This window comes from Thunnus thynnus, chromosome 20 (genome assembly GCF_963924715.1).
Source record: "Thunnus thynnus chromosome 20, fThuThy2.1, whole genome shotgun sequence".
NCBI classification, from domain to species: domain Eukaryota; kingdom Metazoa; phylum Chordata; class Actinopteri; order Scombriformes; family Scombridae; genus Thunnus; species Thunnus thynnus.
In genome coordinates, this window is record NC_089536.1 from 7,097,572 (window position 1) to 7,116,969 (window position 19,398).

Below are 19,398 nucleotides of genomic sequence, written 5' to 3' on the forward strand. Positions count from 1 at the left end.
CTTCATTGTTGCCTCAATTTTACTGAAAATATGATTTATTTGTTAACAATTAACACTGTTACCCCTTATTTCTTGTGATAGTTACCTGTTCTTGATTCCTAAGTTGCTCTAGTAGTCGCTGGAACTCCTCCTCTTTCTCTATGGCCTCTCGCTGAGATGCCTGATTCTGTTCTTCATAAGCCATGGCTACCACAGCCAGGATGAGATTGATGAGGTAGAAGGAGCCCAGAAAGATAACCACCACAAAGAACAGCATGTATGTCTTTCCAGCCGCCCGCAGGATCTATGTTTGGAACAAAAAAGAAGCTACGAGAACTAAGGACAAATTTCTTTTCATGACTGTAATGTTAAAAAGAAAATGTTCCAAGTTTTGCTAATGTTTGAGAAAATAACTCGTAGATCTATTTCTAACAAATGAAAGAAGTGCCAACCAGCTGGAAAAGGTTCTCCCAGTAGTCCTGTGTCATGAGTCTGAAGAGGGCTAGGAAGGACCAGCCAAAAGTGTCAAAGCTGGTGTAGCCAAAGTTGGGGTTTCTCCCAGCCTTCATGCATGTGTATCCTTCTGGACACTTTCTATGAAAAGGGAAGAGGAGTCAGCCTCCAAATCACACTCAACTCAGACTCAGACTGAAAAAATACTATTGTGAATATCAAGCTTAACTTAAACAAACTTAAAGAAATTGACCAGACAAAATTAGCATTGTAGTCTCAGTGTGAGTAAAACATACCCAGCATCAGAACTGTTTCCACATATAAGAGCATCTAGGCTGCCTTCCAAAAAATACTGATTATCTATAACCAAACAAGAAAAGACAGAGTCAAGTCTACTCCACTGAGGAGAACATCAGAACATCATAAAATGAGACATAATATGTGTTAAACATACCTGGGTTTTCGATATATTCAGTGAAATTGAAGGTACTGTTTGAATATGTTGTAGCGTTGAAACCCATGGTGTCGTTGAAGGACAGAGTGTCGTTAAATACGGAGGTGGTGTTAAAGAAGTCAAAGTCTGTATCATTTGCTGGGATGGGCCATCGTATGCATTTGTGTCGCAGATTTCCCATAAAAAGTTGAAGCCCAACAAGGGCAAAAACCGCAAGAGCAAAGACGGTCAGAACCATGACATCCACCATTTTCTTCACTGACTGGATCAAAGCGCCCACAATGGTTTTCAAACCTGACAAAATAAAAGTCAAATACAAATACATATAATACGTCAGTAGCATGTCACAGAATAGAGAGGCAGAAAAAATATATTTCTGTAAAACACAATTGTTTTCTTTTAGATTTTTTTTCCCTCATCTTTACTGTGTTTCTCATAAACTACATGATAATTTTACGTCTTTGGGCTCCCAAATTGTTAAAATAAACCAATCTCAGAAGGAGGGATTTTTGTTGGACTGGTCACATATGCAAACTTTGACCAGGGTAAACTTTGTTTTAAGCAGTAACAAGACAAAAAGAGGTTGTAAACCACTGCTTTAGAGTACAGTTTAACTCTATAAATGTTGTCACATCACAATTAACATTACAACACCAGTAAATTTCAGTAAAAGATCAAAATCAAAAGATGAAAGGTTACGAGGTGCAGTCATATGCTGACTCTGAAATTGTTCATATTTGCTGATATACTCACTCACACTCAGTAAATAAATTCCACTTATTTGCACCATACAAAGAGTTTAAAAAATGCTCAATAAAATATTAAATAACAGAAAGATTACCAGGAATCACAGTAATTGTTTTAAGGGCTCGAAGTACACGAAATGTCCTGAGGGCTGACACATTGCCAAGGTCAACAAACTCAGTGACGTATCTATGGAGAGACATAAATTAACACAATTATGCAATTAGAGCAAAGGCAACACATGTTAATATTACTGTCCATGGGAAAATGCACAAAAAATAAAGTAAATATCCACAATATCAGCTTTCAAATATGTTTAGTTTTTTAAATGTTCTCAACTGTCTTTGGATAAATGGCTATGTGATAACTGCATACAGTAAAAAAAAAAACATCAGAACCATATTTCTATTATTACATTTAAGTACATAGTTAGATAAAAGCGCCCTCAGATACTTACGCCATGCTGATCACCATGAAATCCAGCCAGTTCCATGGATCTCGAAGGAATGTAAACGATCCAACACAGAAACCTCTAGACAACACTTTGACTGTTGCCTCAAAGGTATAAATACCAGTAAAAACATACCTACGGAGAAATTACGCAACATGAATCAGTGAAGGTTGTATTTAAATGTATCGCTGGAATTACTGAAAACCACAATAAAACTATGAACGATGTACTCACTCAACAGTTTTACTCCATGCTGGTGGGTTGCTCATCGTCATGAACACGCAATTCGATAGAATTGTAATCATGATGAACATACTAAATAATTTAATTAAGGGTTAAGGAAACAAACATGACATTACATACAGTACATAGCAGTCATTGCCGCAGTTTTTACGCACCACATATCTGGGACAAACTCCCAGAAAACTTGAGGTCTGCTCCAACTCTCAGCTCTTTAAATAAAGGCTTAAGATTTTTCTGTTTGCCACTGCCTCATATTAAATTACATTTTGAACTATTCATATCGCACACTGCACTATAGCTGCACTGTTAATGTTTAGTCTCCAGTTTTATGTGTCTTATATCTATTTCAACTTATATTTACTTTCTATTTAACTCTTTGCCAAAAAATATATACAACAAATCAGCTACAATTAGTCCAGAATTCCGCTTCTCGAGTGCTGACTAAGACGAGAAACACATGACGCCTGTTTTATGATCTACGCTGGTGGTCTTTCAGTTTTCATATTGATTCTTTTATTGATTTATAAGGCAATACATGGCCTTGCACCAGACTTTTGATCAGAAATGCTTTAAATTTATGAACAAGGACGGCCCCTCAGATCCTTTGGTTCTCTATTAGCTGCTCCAGAAAGCAGAACGGAAACTTTTTGTGATGTTGCTATCAGCCGTTACGCTCCGAGGCTGATAACATAATGATATTTTTAAACATAGACTAAAAATCCATCTGTTTAACCTGGCTTTGATTTAGTGTCTTACAATTTTATAGTTGTAAAATTTTACTGTTTTATTGTAATCTATATATTTTGTGCAATGTTTTATGTTTTTATATTATTATTTTAACTGTTCTCTTACCATCCACTTATATTTTATTGGTGTCTTATTCAAGTAGGTTACCTTTCTTTCTAATCTATCATTATCTTTTATTATTTACTTATTTTTATTTTACAAGTCACAGTTTTAATTTTTTGCATTTTACTTGTATCTTGTTGTTTATTAGTGTCCCAGTCCATATTTAACAACCTGTGTTGCATTTGTTGATCACTTGTAAAGCACTTTGAATTGCATTTGACTTGTATGAAAGGTACTACATAAAAAAAAAAAAAAAGATTGATTGGTTTCAATTGTAAATGCCTTGTTGTTGAATTGTACTATACAGATAAACTTGCTTTGCCTCACTTAAGGAGACTCTTTTCCTCCTCAACAGCCACATAACTTTATATCTACTTCAATCTTAAATATTCTAAATAATAAACAGCTCTGGCAACAATAGTTTAAAGGATATGAATGTATGAGAATTTTGATGGCTCCTCTCCTAACCACACTAAAGGGGCTCAGAATGTAGCAAGCCGGTTCAGCATTGAACCTGAAGATTGTGTTTCCTTTGGTGATCACAACGAATGTCTGAAAAACACAGAGATCATCTGCATGAATGCAAGCTAGTATATTCCATATCCTAAAAAAGACATTTCAATAAACACTTAGTGATGAAAATCTTGAAATAATAACTTAACATTTAACTGTAACACATTCATACCACAGATGAAATGGTGCACAGTACATTGCATAAGGGATACTGTATGCAGTTGTAATAACAGAAATTTATGTTAAGTAATACATCCTGTCATATTTTAAGGTTATGTTAGGACAGAGTCAAGCCAACTGTGCACTGTGCTACTTTATGTGTTTCAACAGAGCTTTTTATTGGTGAGCTCAAATGATCTTAGACGGACTTTCTGTGCCTTGTAGAAGGGGTCCAGGTCCTCCAGAGGTGTGTTCAAGAGCTCTGGTGGAGGGTCTCCGAAGATCATGGGCAGACTCTTGCCTGCTTCCAGATCAGCGTGTGGGGTTGGTTTCTCTTCCTCCTCATGGTCGTGGATGTGGTCTTCTACTGCAGCAGCCTTTTTTACTTCCTCCTGGAGCCTCTCGATCTCCGCCAGTGATTCCTGGGTGAAACGGCGGAACACATCGATGCCTGGGGGAGGGAGCAGGGTCGCCATCTTCGCATTGCGAAGGGATACCGCCACACCGGGGTTTCCCTAGGAGGAGCTGGAGGGAGGAAGATGAATAAGTACTAAGAATACAGTACATAAGCTTCAGCAGTTCCTCATGTTTTGAGACAGGTCCAGTTATAGCCATGACCAACAAGCTAACATTTAACATTTGATCAGAAAAACACAATAACCATATATTAACTGATTTCTGGCCACTTGGGGGCAGTGCAAACATATTATCATATATGCATATGACATATTATCACTTTTTAAGCTAACTCATTAACAAACAGAGGCTTGTTACATCCACCAGACATGGAGCAACATTACTATTCATTTAGCGTCCTCTTTCTGGCGGAATTTAAATCCTCCTTTTAGCTCTGTTTTGTTCTCCACTGACTCCTGAGGGAAATATTTGTCTCTTCAGCTACTAATATCTCCACTAATTTCATCAGCTACTTGCTAACGTCATTTGTCTCCCAGGTCAGGTAGCATATATTGGGTTTATCAGAGCTTTTTTTCCAGAAAACAACTGCTTGCTGCGTCTGAAAACTACATGAAAGTGGTGGCTGGAACTAAAAATGCAGGCTGTAAAACCAAAACAGTGAGCTGAAAGACACTTTAACACTCCGTAGAGCTGAGAGGAGCTGCAAAGTCGGGTGATAATTCTCTCTGGGCTCATCACGGCGAGCAGCGTCAATCACATTACATGTTATTTTTAGATCTATTGTTGATATAAAATTATTGATCATAGCAGCTTTAAGTCTTTTCCAATTGTGCCCCCTTTACAAAAGTCATAAGGCAGGATCATGTATGAAATGTAGTATTTCATGCAACTAACAATCAATCGACATTGCTTTTTTCAATCAATCAATTAAAATAATGACAAATTCCCAATACAAGTCATCAGGGGCAAAAATTAAAATGATTTATTTTGCTTAATTGTGCAATTTACAGGGGTATAAAAGTGAGGAATGTTTGGTATTTTTACTTGATTTTTAATGACAAGTTAAAAAGTCACCAATTAATATTCTGATTATCAGTTTATGGATTGATTTCATAGTCTTTTCAGCACTATTGTGTTGCAGTGGTTCATAGCCTGGTAGTAATCCTCCAGTGGTTCCCATGATATATATATATATATATGGGGCCATGAGATGATTAATGGGACAGGAAGGAAGTAAAAACAAAGTTCTGCAACTCAAATACTTTGCTTTGTTTGTGAAATATTTTGATAGTTTTAACTCTTCTGACCTCGAAAAATTATTTAAATGACACAATCTGAATAGTGTAGAGGGGAAAAATATCCCTCTTTGGTGGGACTGCTCAAAACGTATTAACATTTGAAACCCAAGATTAGAGACCACAAGTAGACACAGCTTTGTTTTCAGGGGTCACAAGCCAAAAAGGTTGGAAACCATAGCACTAAAGCTTTTACGTCTCCATACGTGTCCTGAGTGTTGGTGATGATCATAGGTCTTATCTGCTTTAATTTACGACCAGCCCCCTCATGCTCCCTCATTCCTGCCCTCCACCTGTGCCCCATATCTCTGATCCTGCACCCTTGCCCTCGCTACACCGTGAGCGCTTCAAAGTGTCAAGATGGTAACAAGATGACTAGACGCACTCAGGAGAGCTTGGACTTTCCCACCGTTCTAAAGAGACCATGACATTACCTGTGTACATAAATGTAATATGATATCTGCTAACCTAGACGCTCCATATCAGGTCCAAGTGGCATTTGCTTACATCCTTTGATGTGTTTAGCAACCAGTTAGGATCACTTGGTTTATTTTCTCTGGAGCAACTAAGGTTAGACTTCTGCTATCACAAACATAATAAAGTAATAGTATTCTCTAACTTTTATTTATTTATTTTATGAAATCTAACCTAAATATACTTCTGAATGATGATCACATGTTGCCAAGTTAGGATGGTCACTCCACTATAAATCAAAAGACACCACCTCTTGCTCATAAGTATCAGATTTTTTTGTTATTATGTAAGTGTATAAACACTTAAACTGATGGTGGAAGCGTATAAGTCAAGAACTCTGTGCAACTGGTGACAAAAATAAATTCAGTGGGTTAATGTATTTGCCAGAATGTAGCAGTATCAATATGCATTTAGCAAATGTTGCATAATTTTAAGTAGAAAATGTGTATGTGTAGGGAAACATTTCCAGACAAAATCACAACTTAACTAACAAGAAAAATGTATTTAAGAAACTTGTGTTAATACACTGAAGTACAGCAAAAGCCAAGAGAAACATAGATCATTTATAGACACAATGAAAAGTCACTAAAATCAACAAGACATGTATAGGCTGTCGCATTGTAACATCACTATTGGCAATAATGTCTGTTAAACTTAAGTTTAATGTCTGCATTTCCTGAAACGAAAATACAGAGACTATGCAAAGAATACAGATATGGCGTTAATCACCAAAACAGACAAACAAGCTGGTAACAGACTGTAAACAAAGAAGCGTTCTTGAGTTCACACATATAAGACACGGAGATCAAACTGTGCAATGAATATGGCATTAAGAGATAAACACATTGATGTGCAGTGATAGCCACTGATCACACACATGAATGTAGTATAATAGCCGCTCAAACCACCTCACTTGAACAGAAAATTATGCATATGTGAGGAGACGCACACACTCCCACAGATACAGTGGCTTCCCAGCTGCTACAGGCAATCAAGACGGAGCGTCGTGTTACAGAAGCCCGATGACTCTGCTCATTCCTTCCTGGCTGAGCTTTCGCTCTGCGCCTCACATCCCTCCGATAAACAGGACGGCATGCCAACTTATCTTACCAAGCTGACTCCTCTCTCTACTACCTTCTATTTTACATGGGGCCCCAAACACACTAAGCTTCCGCCTCGGCACCCTTACCCACACTTTACAACCCCCCAACCATCTGGCTACATGACACTTGAGGCTCTAAATCCCCCTTTCATGCAACGCAGACTTCAATCGTTCCATCTTAACGCGATCACTCATCAAAGCCACCATCCATGATCACTCAAACGCACAGCTGACAGTTTCTCAGTTCCCCTTAAACAACACCACTACACTGACCAAATCTAGACGTACTACCTATGACAACAGAGTTTCTTGGTGCCATTTCTATCATGAGGCGCCCTAGGTAGCCTTACACCTACCTACTACTCCCTTCACACTCCCTTCCAAGCCCTCGTTTCCCCCCTCGTCATCCCATTTCATAACCCCCATTCTGGGAGCCGTGGGCCCCGCTGCTCTCGACCGTGAGCCAACCTTAAAATACACATCCTGAGAATGGATGTGTTTCTCTGTGGCTTATGGTGAACATTTCCTGATTGCATTACATCATATCATTTCTGCTGAAGCCATCAGAAAAAAAAAAAAAAATAGGTCTGTCAGTTAAAAGTCAGCCAGTCTCAAAAAGTCCTCTCAGAGAGGATGGGTTTCTGCCTTGTCCCACACATTAGTTGGGTAAATAATATGTTTTGGCACCACGTTAAGCTTTGTAGCTACATTCATCAGAGTGTGTTTCTCTACTCTAAAGAGCCAAGAGTAAAGACAAGACTGGGATATTCAGTATCAGTCAAAATAGATTCTGTATATCATGCTTAATCTTAACCGTCGTCTGGCACGCATGTCCAGAACATACAGTCCTGTCTGAATATCTAAGTTTAAGAGCAAAGCGAATGGCTTGAAGTACACAGTACATTTACTGCTGGTGTTTGATTTTCAAGAGTCTGACTGGAGACAATCCACCTGTTACATGACCATGCTCGTTCAGTCATACTGTGGACAGGTGGCAAACTGAGGAAGAGAGAGGGAAAGTTACATTTCAGAAGCCTTCCCGACAGTAATATATATATCACCTTGCATGTCAGGGAAGGCCATGTGACCTGTGACATTCCTGTTGAGGATATAGACGGGGTAATGTAGACACCTCGTCGTTACACTAGCTGGCCGTGGAATGCGAATGCCAATATTCACCTCCGGAAACTAACCAAACCAGCTTTTGTCACAAGGGGCAGTGGGAGTTCATACAGCAAGAGAACTCCCTGGCTCAACTTGAAGATATGCAGAAATTCCTCCATGTAGTCCGTTACTATAGCTTCGATTTTAACCAAAAACGTGTTAAATTGAAGTCATAGGACGAGCGTTTTATGTACCAAATATTTTAAACAACTTAATGACTTGTTTGCTTAATAGTGGTGACCTGAAGATGCTGGCAGTTCATAGACACGTCCTGTGGCAACATGGCAAACGTCTCAGTACCCTCTCTAAACAGCACTTACCACTCCTGGAATGTGGTTAAGTTGTAAACGACAGATCTACAGAGCAAACAAGGGCTTTTATCCACACGTCCTTTGACATTTACCATGCTCCTGTTCCCTCCTGTTTTCTCACGGGGTCAAATCGCAACACTGTAGTTTGCTCTCTCCTAGCTTGCTTCAACACCCTGTCACCCACCAGTTAACCTTGTATTTCAAACCCTATAGGGAGCCACATTAAAACAGACCTTTCCACCTGTTGCTGATTCCTACCGTGTTATTATTAAGTATGTTGCCACCAGACATAGTTTTCCACTTCAAAATCATAGCTGCACACTCTGTTAGACCAGACCACAGAAAATGATCAGCATGTTCATGGCGTCAGTAACAACTCAGGGTCAAGCCCTTTAAGTCTTTCCCTCTTAGTCTGATGTCTTTATCAGATGTGTGCACAGTGGACTCAGTAGTAATATTTTCCTACATGCATTATGTTGCTGTTAAGAGGACAGCTGCTGTTATTCGCGGCATGACTATGTCGCTGCATACCAAGGAGCTGTGAAGACCTAGGGTAATCTCCCTGGAGCAGTCAGATGGCTAACAGAAACATGTAGGCCAACTGATTTATAAATCCAGACTTTTATTGGAGAACACAGCCAAACAATGTGTCTCTGACTGACCAAGGCCAAGGCCTAAGTCATTGTTTCATCACTACCATCTTGGTTTCCAGGATAATGAAAGTATAGGTGTTAGCAACAGAATAAGGGTACTAATATACAGTTACATAGTCTTGGATCTGAACTAGTGGATGACTAATGCAGTAAATTAAGCTGTTGTGGAATGAACCTTATCAAAAAGGTTGACATTTTGGGAAATGATTAGCTATCTTGTCAAGAGTTTGATGTTAGAAGATTGATACCACTCTCACGTTTGTCACACCACAGCCAGCAGTCGGCTAACTTACAGTACCAGTCAAAAGTTTGGACACACTTTCTGATTCAAGGGAATGGGAATGTGTGTCCAAACCTTTGACTGATACTGTAGCTCAGTGCAAAGACTTGAAACTGGGAAACAGCTAGCCTGTCCTTCCCAAGGTGACCAAATCTGCCTATCAGCACCTCTAAAGCTTATAAATTCACGTTGTATCATATTTGGTTTTTTTGTACAAAAACTTAAGTGTAAAAACAACAAATCGCCGTTTTACGCAGGGTTGTACCGGACTGTTTCTTGACCAAGCACAGTAACCCTAGAGTCTCCGCTGGTTGTTGTTTTTACGCTTTGGTTTTTGTATGGATTAAACAAACGAGATACAATCTGAGAGATGCTGGTAGGTGGATTTTGTTACCTTTGCTCACCTAAATAAGCCTGCTGCTGGTGGTGGTAGCTTCATATTAAGCATAGAAACATTTGAGTGGTATCAACCTTCTCATAAAACTCTCAACCAGGAACCGAATGAGCGTACTTTCCATGAATGTCAAACCTTTGCTTTAAATACAGGATTAACTGGGTCACCAGGAATAATTTGTTCTTTGATATAGTCAAATGCAGCTTTCCAAACAGATTTCTGCTGTCTCAAACTGACCCATTTGGCCTTTGCACTCACTGCACAGAAATCTGAGTAGATTACATGTGGAAGTGATATCGAGAATATTCCATCCAGCTTGTAAGAGACCAAGGGGAGCTATTATCATATTTATAACACCAATCAAGTGCCTCAAGAGCAATCCACTAAGGAGCTGCTTGTGTTCAAATTATCCAGTTAAAACAAAACTTTATAAAAGAAAACACATCTTTTATTTCAGGTGGTATTCCCACTGGGACTCAAAACTGTACGTGAATTGGGTAACGCAACAAATGAGACGTTAGATTTTGAGACGAAAATCTTTACTTGTCTTTAACCTTATTTCACCTTTTGAATACTCTGGAAAATACAGAACCCTAGCCAAGCAGTCACATGGGCTCACTTGGTGAAAGAAACTCAAAACCGACACCTTCTGCGTCCAAGAACATGTGATGCAAGACACACAAACACACTCAGGCAGAGGAAGACCGCGGATACATCTTTACACATTGTGCATGTGGAAAGCTACACATGATGCAAATGTGCAAACAAAACTCACTCTAGGAGCTTAAAAACACCACCTGATGATCCCCATCCATGTTGAAATCTGCATGGGTCCTCTGGGACTCCATCCTGTTACATAAGATTATGCAGGTGCACTGTTGACAGGAGGATCTAATATGAACACAAGTCTCAATGTCTCCCAGTGTGACCAATGATCTGCTTTGCCTGCATGGAGCCAGGCTTTCTCCGTAGTCCCACACCACTGATTTGGCCAACATGGATTAACGGCAGAGACATGGTGGGGTATGAGCATCCACAGCATCACAATATCTTGCCCATCTGCCATGAAGGCATGGGCTAAAAATAAAACTTTGTCCCTGTGGGAGGAGGCATAGTGGGGATTGAGAAGGTTGCAAAGTGTCCACACTGGACATTACAGCCATGTGCCTCGATGGGGATATTCACCTGGCGGGTGAAGACATGGGCCTGTTATGATGCTCATGAGCAGTTTTCCCTCTCATACTGTAGGTACTGTAGCATAACAGTGTAGTTAGACACTTGTTTGTGCATGTGCATGCACCTTCAAAACATAAACTCACACAACCTCTCACACACACACATTTAAAAACACTGCTGTGAAGCCATAAATCTACCAAATGCAAGTTTGACCTAAGCTCAATTACAGGTCCCTGTTTATTATTAGAACAAAGGCAGTTTTTTTTAGTGCAAAAAAATACCTTGCTTCTTTTATAGTGTGAAACCACATTTTCTACCTATTTAAATGAAACTGCTCTTTATCAAACCACAGCCACATTATTCTCCATTACTCGACAGAAAACTGCAAACACCACAGTCCAAATGAGAAAAGAGAAATCAGACCATTAGCTTAACTATAACCCTGCTGTCTAAAAGTCATAAAAATGCAAAATTAGTCCATCTCATCCCGAGAAATGGAAGCATACAAACATAACCAGCGAAAAAAAACAAACGTGAGCAATCATCAAAGCCATTCCGAACTTGCATGTAAAACTCTTCAGGAAACTTTTATATTCAGGGCTACATGCAGGTGTCACCTTAAGGCTTAACAACCCATGGAAGACAGAAGACGGCAGGTGGTTGGTTACCTTGCACGGTAAATCAAATATTTCCACAGAATCCAAGAAACTTTGAAAAAAAAATCAAGTGTTCCGTCAAGCCGTACACCGAGGGCGTAATTCTCGCCTTCTGGCAGCCAGTGCGGGGCTGCAGGACAGCTGTAGCTGACGCAGTGGTGCCCTGCAGTGAAACCGGAGGAGTTGCTCCAGGTAGGATCAGCTCAGATCTTTGACACTTCAGCAGCGGAACCGCTTCCCGTTCCCACACAGCTGGTCGCTTCTGCACGGTATTTTCCGTCAAATTCCAACGCAAATACAAACGTCCTGTTACAAAGTAAGCAAGTCTTTGAGCTGGACTCCCGCTGCAGAGCAGATGACACGTCCGTGTGATGGACCTGCAGGCTGCTGCCGCCACAGCGGATCATTGTGCACAGATTGTGCACAGATTGTGCACGGAGAAGTGTTTTATTCCTTTGAACAAGCAACGAGATCTGTATATGAAATAACTTGTTCCGGGAGATTACTCATTGTATTCATTATTGTTTAAATGAAGTCGACAAGTCCTTCATTAATTAGGGTGGACACTCATTAGTTACCGGAGACTCATGTTAAGCAGTAGGAATTATTTATTCAAACATTAGTTATTAGTTATTAACAGTTTGTAATTAGTTATTACATGTTAAACATGTATAAACCCATGCACAGACTGAAATAAATAAATTCAATACTGCATCCATGTTTTACTTCTTGTTTGTTGTCATTTGGAACACATGCATTTGATTAGTCCATGAAAAAAAAGTATCTTAGCCTATATTTGGACTTTTGTGTGCAATAATTGCCAAAAAACCTGAACAAGCAACATCTATAAACATATTGCTGATACTGTTAGCAGCTGTGTTTTTTCCAGCTTTAGCCTATGAGCAGAAGTTTGAACATTTTGACACCTGAGCATGGATGTGGTTTGGATGCTTGTCAGGTGGTTGTTTTCAGAAAGAAATGGAGGGACAAGGTGAACATTTTGGGAAGAGTGACAGCTTCGCATCCTGCAAGGACAAGAAAAATGGTGTCTTCCATTTGTAGAAGCAAAAATTAATGAAAACATTTCTGATAAACGATTGTCTCCACTGAACTGTGCCAAAACCGTTTATTTGAATAAATACTAGAGCTATAACACAGGCTTATGGCAAAATTATGTGCAAAAATAATCAGAAAAGAAACTTGAACTTAAACCCCAGTAATAGTACAAAAAAAGTACTGCAACCACCAGAGGGCAGCATGATAGCTTTCAATTTTCTATATAGTCCTTTTATTCTACCCTGTTATGTGGGTTTTTTTGTTTGTTGGTTGGTTTGTTTTGGTAACTTTTCCTTTTCCTTGTTAGAAGCATATTTTAAAATGTGCCATTAATGTTAAAATGTCTCTATCTTATAATTATGAAAGTAGAGACTGATAGTTCCTGGACACTTGCACGGGGGCCTTAAGCAGGATAAGATTTGGACCGGTATGAAATGTTTTGTCTTAGAAATCAGAGAAATAATCCACTTAATGATGTAGTAGTGTAGCTGTCAAAGGCCACACTGTGCACAAGTCACTGGGAAAACAGGCTAAATTGTTTATTGGATTTAATCAGATAATCTCTGCATGTGCGGTGTAAAAGTGAGGGCTTGTGTCAGTGCACTTCATATATACTGTCTGATTTGTGAGTCCTGCTGTTGATGTGAAAGCTATATCTGGCTGAAAGGTGTGCAATATGATTATACAAGGAAAATGATATCTGTGATTACAAATGTTGACTAGGTGTCATCTGTTTCTTGGAAACGGAGCCTGCTGCAATTTCCCCACCCTCTCCTCTCCCATGTGTTCAAACTGTCCCAGTTTCAGCACACGGTGCACATAAAATTACACCGACTATTAGAGAAATCTTTCTGAGGCTTTGTCACTATCTATGATATGAAACAGATGGGAAACAAAATGTTCCATAGCCCACTCATATAACTTTTAATCTAGATTTAAACATATCACAGCACCAAAACTGCCCTTGCTGAAATAGTCAGTAACATTCAGCTTGACTCATGCCAGCAAACCATTTGTATTAGTCCAACTATTTGAGTTCTCCTTTTGATACAGTGGATCATACACAATATTTGAATATAGCCTTGAAAAATGGTCGGTCTTTCTGTTATCATTTTGGTATTATAAGTCGGACATGTGCTGTAAGGGATTTCTTTTTTCAATATTTACAGTGAACATAATTAGAAAACTTAATATTTGCCATAGTTAACCAGACAACCAGTCATAGTTAATCAGACAAATCTGCATTTTACTTTCAATGAATGACTTCAGTCCCCTTAACTAAATGACCAAATTCTTGTAAGTTTTAAAATTATGTTGTCTTTTTTTTTAAATTATGATTTTAAAATTACAACTTGAAGCGAGAAAGCATTGAGTCAAAGTATGTATTCTTTAAATTCAGATAATGTCACCAAAACTGTTTTCCATAACCTGAAACACTACAGAATATTTTAACTAAACTAAAGCGAGTTAGACTACATTAATGTTCTGCTTTTTTAACTTTTAAAACTGTGTTATTGTTAGTAGTAATAAGTAGGAACTATTTAAAAATGATTGCGGGGAGTATTAATGACGTGACACCGTTACCATGGAGACACAACTGCCACATCCGGACGCTCAGTGAAAAAGGTTTGTTTTGACATGTTCTTACCCCTTTTTATGGTTGTTAAATTGGTAAACGAGTTGTTGCATTTGCGTACGATAGAAATCATATAAAGCAAAAATTAAATTGCCGTTCAGCTAAACATTAACGTCTAAAAGAGCAAAATAAACTTAACGCTAACTGACGGCAGTTAACGTCACGTTTAATGCTAACGTCCAGTGGATGTGTTGGGTTAACCCAGTTGTCGACGTTGGTCAGTATTTTCGATATTTTATGCTCACCATTGTACCAACTTAAACTGTGTTTCTAGTTTTCACGCTGAAAAAAAATCATGGACTCGGAGTATTTAAAAAAGCACCTGGGAAAATGTCTAGCGGAGGGTCTCGCTGAGGTGGCCGAGCAGCGACCTGTGAACCCGGTCCTGTATCTGGCCCACTGGCTGCACAACTACAACTCTAATCTTGAATATGAGGCGGAGGTAAGCTGCTGTTTTGTTTACCTCTCAGTAGGGGGAAGCATTATACACAACATTGCCATTAGTGTAAAGCGGCCTGCTTTGTCCCCACCTGCACTACTGACTATCAGTGATGGAAAGTCAATTAAGTACATTTACTCAAATATTTGATGCTACTTTGTACTTCCACTCCACTACATTTCAGAGGGAAATATTGTACTTTCTACCCCACTACATTTATTTGACAGCTTTAGTTACTTTTCAGATGAAGATTTGACACAACGGATAATATAACAAGCTTTTAAAATACAACACATTGTTAAAAATGAAACCAGTGGTTTCCAACATTTTTGGCTTTTGACGTCTTACAAAAAGTAGTGTGTAGTCAGAGTCACATATCAGATGTCTATGAGTTGTTAACAGATCCAAAAAATAGTGATTTTTTTTCCCTCTGAACTTCTCACGTTTTCATTTCAATAAATGTCAAAATGATCCAATATTTCAGCAAAAATCAAAGAATAGAGAAAAAGTCCAAAAACTGAAAACAGATTTGTGTATCAGAACTTTGTTTTTACACATCAAACTGATAATACTTATGTACTTTTACTTAATTAGGATTTTTCATGCTGGACTTTTACTTGTAATGAAGTATTTTCACATTGCTGTATTGGTACTTTTGCTTAAGTAAAGGATCAAAATACTTCTTCCACCACTGATGCGTATTTATGTTTCATTTATTCATATGTGAAAATGTTGTTGAAAGTGCAAATTAATTGAAAAATCTGCTGGATTTATATGCAGCTGAGGCCACAGGAAATTGAAAGTAACAGTAATCTGTTTACTGCTACTTAAAACTTCTACTGCACTACATTTCAGATGCAAATACTGCACTTAATATTCTACTACATTAGTTTGACAGCTAGTGACTACACTGTAAAGTCAAGTCAAATTTTACAGTATGACTGAAAACTGACTGGTAATATGGTTACTTTTATTGATAATACTTTTACTTCAATAACATTTTAATGCAATACTTATTATCATTTGTTTTTGAATTATTTTGAATTATTTGTTTACTTCTTTCACAACTGTTAACAGATTAGAAAAACTACTTTCCCTAATCAGAAGTTATTTTGTGAGTGCAGTGCTGTAGATAATGAGTAATATTGAGTTTACCACAAACACATGCACCCCACCCATCACAAACTGATGAACCAGAAAATACTGTAGCTATAGCTACTGAAGTGCTAGCACTAAAACTACTATTACTAGTACCACTACTGCCACTACCACCACTACAACTACTACCTCTAGAGGCCTTATTCTTCTAATAGGTTCTGTCATCTGTAAAGGATGACAAAGACTTAGACAGTCTAAGCTCATCAGGCTCAGTGCTATAAAGCTATAAAGACAACAGCCACCTTTTACCTTTAGCGTATATTCAGGAACTGTTAACAGTGTCCTACATGTCTGGGGATCTATGTGTGCCTCAGGCTTATAACAAATAAAAGGTCACAAGGTCAAGCTCTTAATAAGCCTTAAGTGTTTTAAGGCTTTTTTTGGTGAAACTAGATGTATCAAGGGTGCTAAAAAGGTGTGGGGTCCTTTTTCTCTGTCATGGTGACTAGCCTTGCTGTTGTATTTCCTTTTTTTAATGCAGAAAAAGGCCCGATTGGCTTTCCTGGAGCAGGAGCGTGAAAAAGCCAGAGAAGAGGCTTTGAACCAGGAAAAGCTGAGGGAGGAGGAGCTTAAGATCAGCAAGGCCTTGGAAGAGTCTAAAAAAGTATGTTGTGTGACAAAATGTCAGTTTGTGTGCTTTAACTCACAAAGAGTTAAATGTAACTAAGTCTCCATTTACTCCTTTGTTCATCTAAAACCTCTTTCCTATCAAGTTTTCTTAATTTGATTGATTAAATTGATGTAACCTCATTTTCAGATTTTGTTTAGTTACAATGTGTTGACAAGTTAATTTTAGGCAAAGACCAAGAGCTAGGAGGAACAGAAGCAGGAAAGTCATCACTGTAATGTTCTCCACTTACTTTTGCTCCCACTGGAGTACATTTTTAATACTTTCCATGACATTTTGAGCAAAATCCTTCAAGAACACATCAACACATTAACAGATCTCTGAGAAGGAGTCTACAGGATCTGATGCACCGGCCACAACTGAAGCTGCTGAGGACAACGAACCTGTGAAAGAAGAGAAACCAAACACCCCTGATCCAGAAAACCAGCAGGGCAAAGACGAACACCAAACTGAAGCTCGGGATAATGATGCTGAACAGGAGGTGATAAAAAATAGATCTTAAATCTGTGTGCTGCTGGTGGTGGTGCCTCCCTGAACATTTGCAATCACTTCTTTGGTTTGATTTTCTGTGATCTTTGGTTTTGATTGATGACCGTTGCTGGGGGTCTTTCTGGTGGCGGTGCAGAGTCTTACTCTCATTCAGTGCATGTCTCACCTTGTATGGTGTGGAAATAGTCATGAAATTACTGACTTCAAATGGTTTAAGGAAACGGTGTGTCCGCCAGGTGAAGGTTACAGATAACATAACCAGTCCAGGGTCTCCTGGCAGAAAACCCTCCCCATCTGAAGCCCTCAGCACTGAGGTCAAAGAGGAGTCTACAGAAACGCCCGCTGAAAAAACTGAAGTGGAGCCAAAGAGCAATCAAGTAGAAGAGAAAACACAGGTGGAGCCAAGTGATAATCATGTAGAAGAGAAAACCGAGGAGAGGGCAAGCAGCAATCAAGTGGAAGAGAAAGAAGTTGACCAAGATGAAGATGAGGTGATGAGACACTTTTTGTGTCTGTGATACATCTGTTCCATTTTAGCACCAAGATATATAAGTGTGGATGATTTAGATAATGACATTAAATTCACAACAAATGAAAAGGTGATTAGCAAGATTCACATGGCAACATTTGACTGAGTTTTACTGATGATGCTAAAATGATTCTGTTACATATTCTGTGTCACGGCTCTGCTCTGCAGGTGGTTGAAACTGAAACTGCTGAACCTGAGCAGACTGAACCGTTACACTCAACTCCCAGACAAGACGCTGACGATTTAAAAACAGACAAAACAGAAGAGCCACGTGACAAACCAAGCCCTCGTTCCCTTGAACAGAACACAGAGAAGGTGATGCTGCTGAAATACGACTTATATGAACAAATTCTGCTGATTTTATTACAGTATGTGCCCAGAGTGAGGATTTATGTTCTCATGTTTTGAAGCTCTGGATGGAAAAGATGCAGGATAAATAGCGAGGAAAGACAATGGATAGATTGACAGCGTGGTTAAGAAATTTGAAGCAAAGTGAGCAGAAGACAGGTGAAACTTTACAGGACAGACGAGGGGCAGAAGAACAGGAAAACCACAGCTGACAAGAGAAAGAATATTTTACATGCTCAATCTCAAAAATACCCCAGGTGAAGAAAATCTAGGACAAGAGTCAAGCTGAGCAAAGGCAGACTGGCAGGACTATTTATGACTGTTTTCCATTACTAATTTACTCATTTTCTATATTACACAATTTTACCAGGAAGTCAGTGAGGATGACGTCCAAGCGGAGTCACCGTCAGTCCCTCAAACCAGAGGAGACATTTTCTGCTGAGCAAAAGATGACAGAAACTGAACAAGAGACACACAAACCAGGTTCTCTTCCTCTCCAGAACCAGGAAGAGGTGGCTGATCTCAATGAGTTCTACTGTCTCTACTAAATACATCCTCATGTTTCATATATTTTTATCCTATTCTTTGCGCACTTTTGACACATAGAGTAAGAAAAACAGGTCCAGAGGAGGCAGCAGACCAGAGGTTGTATCAGCAGTAGACAGTCAGCCAGAGCACAACGCAGGGAGGACTCTGTAGAGAATATAGAGATAGAAATGCAAAGACAGATCGGTTTAATACTTAACCAGTACTCTTCTGACCACTTCATCTCAGGAGACAGACGGGCAACACGCAGGTGAGACCACTGATAGCACGGCTTCAGCTGAGAGTGATGCAACGATAGAGAAGACGGTGCCATAAGGAGAACCTGAAAAGTCACCTTCTGATGAGGCAGACATTCAGGAGAAGGTAGACCCTGAAGGCCAGCTGGCAGAAGTGAATTAAATATCTGTTTCAAATGTTTAAAAAAAGTGTCTGATCTTAACTGTCTGTAGTCTATACTCTTAGACTTTAGATATTTGGCATTTTCAAAGTTGCAGTGGTGAATCATTTGTAACATAACAAAGCTTTGTGTTGCTTTTCAGGAAGAAGAAAAAGAAGCAGATCATATTTGATCAAGTCAGTGTTGTTTGACCTCTGATCACTATACGTATAGTTTGATGGATATCTATGTGCAAATATAAAATATGCAAGTATTAACTAAAAAAAATAAACATTTCTCACCAATCATTTTTTATTTTTTCAGTTTATTTCAGAATCTCTGCGCCTAAATTCTTAAAATATCCTCTTAAGGCATGGTTTGTAGACATATAAAAATAGTGGCCTTTGAATAAGAATTTGTGTCTGA

The 19,398-nt window shown here is 38.9% G+C and overlaps 2 protein-coding genes across 6 annotated transcripts in view; one reads left to right on the forward strand and one right to left on the reverse strand.

Moving 5' to 3' along the window:
* scn4aa (sodium channel, voltage-gated, type IV, alpha, a) overlaps window positions 1–12,851 on the reverse strand; it is a 30,529-nt gene extending 17,678 nt beyond the window's left edge. Inside the window, exons 1-10 of one of the 3 annotated variants that reach the window (XM_067576230.1) lie at window positions 11,780–12,851; window positions 4,055–4,370; window positions 3,607–3,725; window positions 2,316–2,405; window positions 2,088–2,216; window positions 1,728–1,819; window positions 887–1,180; window positions 729–792; window positions 432–573; window positions 86–283 (exon numbers count right to left, since the gene is read on the reverse strand). In XM_067576230.1, the coding sequence (XP_067432331.1) occupies window positions 86–283; window positions 432–573; window positions 729–792; window positions 887–1,180; window positions 1,728–1,819; window positions 2,088–2,216; window positions 2,316–2,405; window positions 3,607–3,725; window positions 4,055–4,321 (1,395 nt within the window). In that variant the 5' untranslated portion in view covers window positions 4,322–4,370; window positions 11,780–12,851. Of the gene's footprint in view, window positions 1–85; window positions 307–431; window positions 574–728; window positions 793–886; window positions 1,181–1,727; window positions 1,820–2,087; window positions 2,217–2,315; window positions 3,443–3,606; window positions 3,726–4,054; window positions 4,371–11,779 lie in introns of those variants that run through there. The other 2 variants (XM_067576228.1, XM_067576229.1) reach the window with 2 other exon arrangements.
* Window positions 12,852–14,366: 1,515 nt separating this feature from the next.
* dydc2 (DPY30 domain containing 2) lies at window positions 14,367–19,280 on the forward strand. 3 transcript variants are annotated; one of them, XR_010924853.1, is made up of 8 exons: window positions 14,367–14,449; window positions 14,734–14,901; window positions 16,538–16,660; window positions 17,001–17,165; window positions 17,410–17,664; window positions 17,871–18,017; window positions 18,421–18,562; window positions 18,825–18,964. XR_010924853.1 is itself a non-coding variant. In XM_067576239.1 (8 exons), exons 2-7 carry the CDS (start codon window positions 14,755–14,757, stop codon window positions 18,909–18,911), a joined length of 924 nt encoding a protein of 307 aa, XP_067432340.1. In that variant the 5' UTR covers window positions 14,370–14,449; window positions 14,734–14,754; the 3' UTR covers window positions 18,912–18,959; window positions 19,136–19,280. The 3 variants fall into 3 exon arrangements, 2 of the variants coding, with proteins under 2 accessions (XP_067432340.1, XP_067432341.1); XM_067576239.1 differs by lacking the exon at window positions 18,421–18,562 and adding an exon at window positions 19,136–19,280 and having other exon boundaries at window positions 14,370–14,449; window positions 18,825–18,959; XM_067576240.1 differs by lacking the exons at window positions 14,367–14,449; window positions 18,421–18,562 and adding an exon at window positions 19,136–19,280 and having other exon boundaries at window positions 14,472–14,901; window positions 18,825–18,959.
* The last annotated feature ends 118 nt before the right edge of the window (window positions 19,281–19,398 follow it).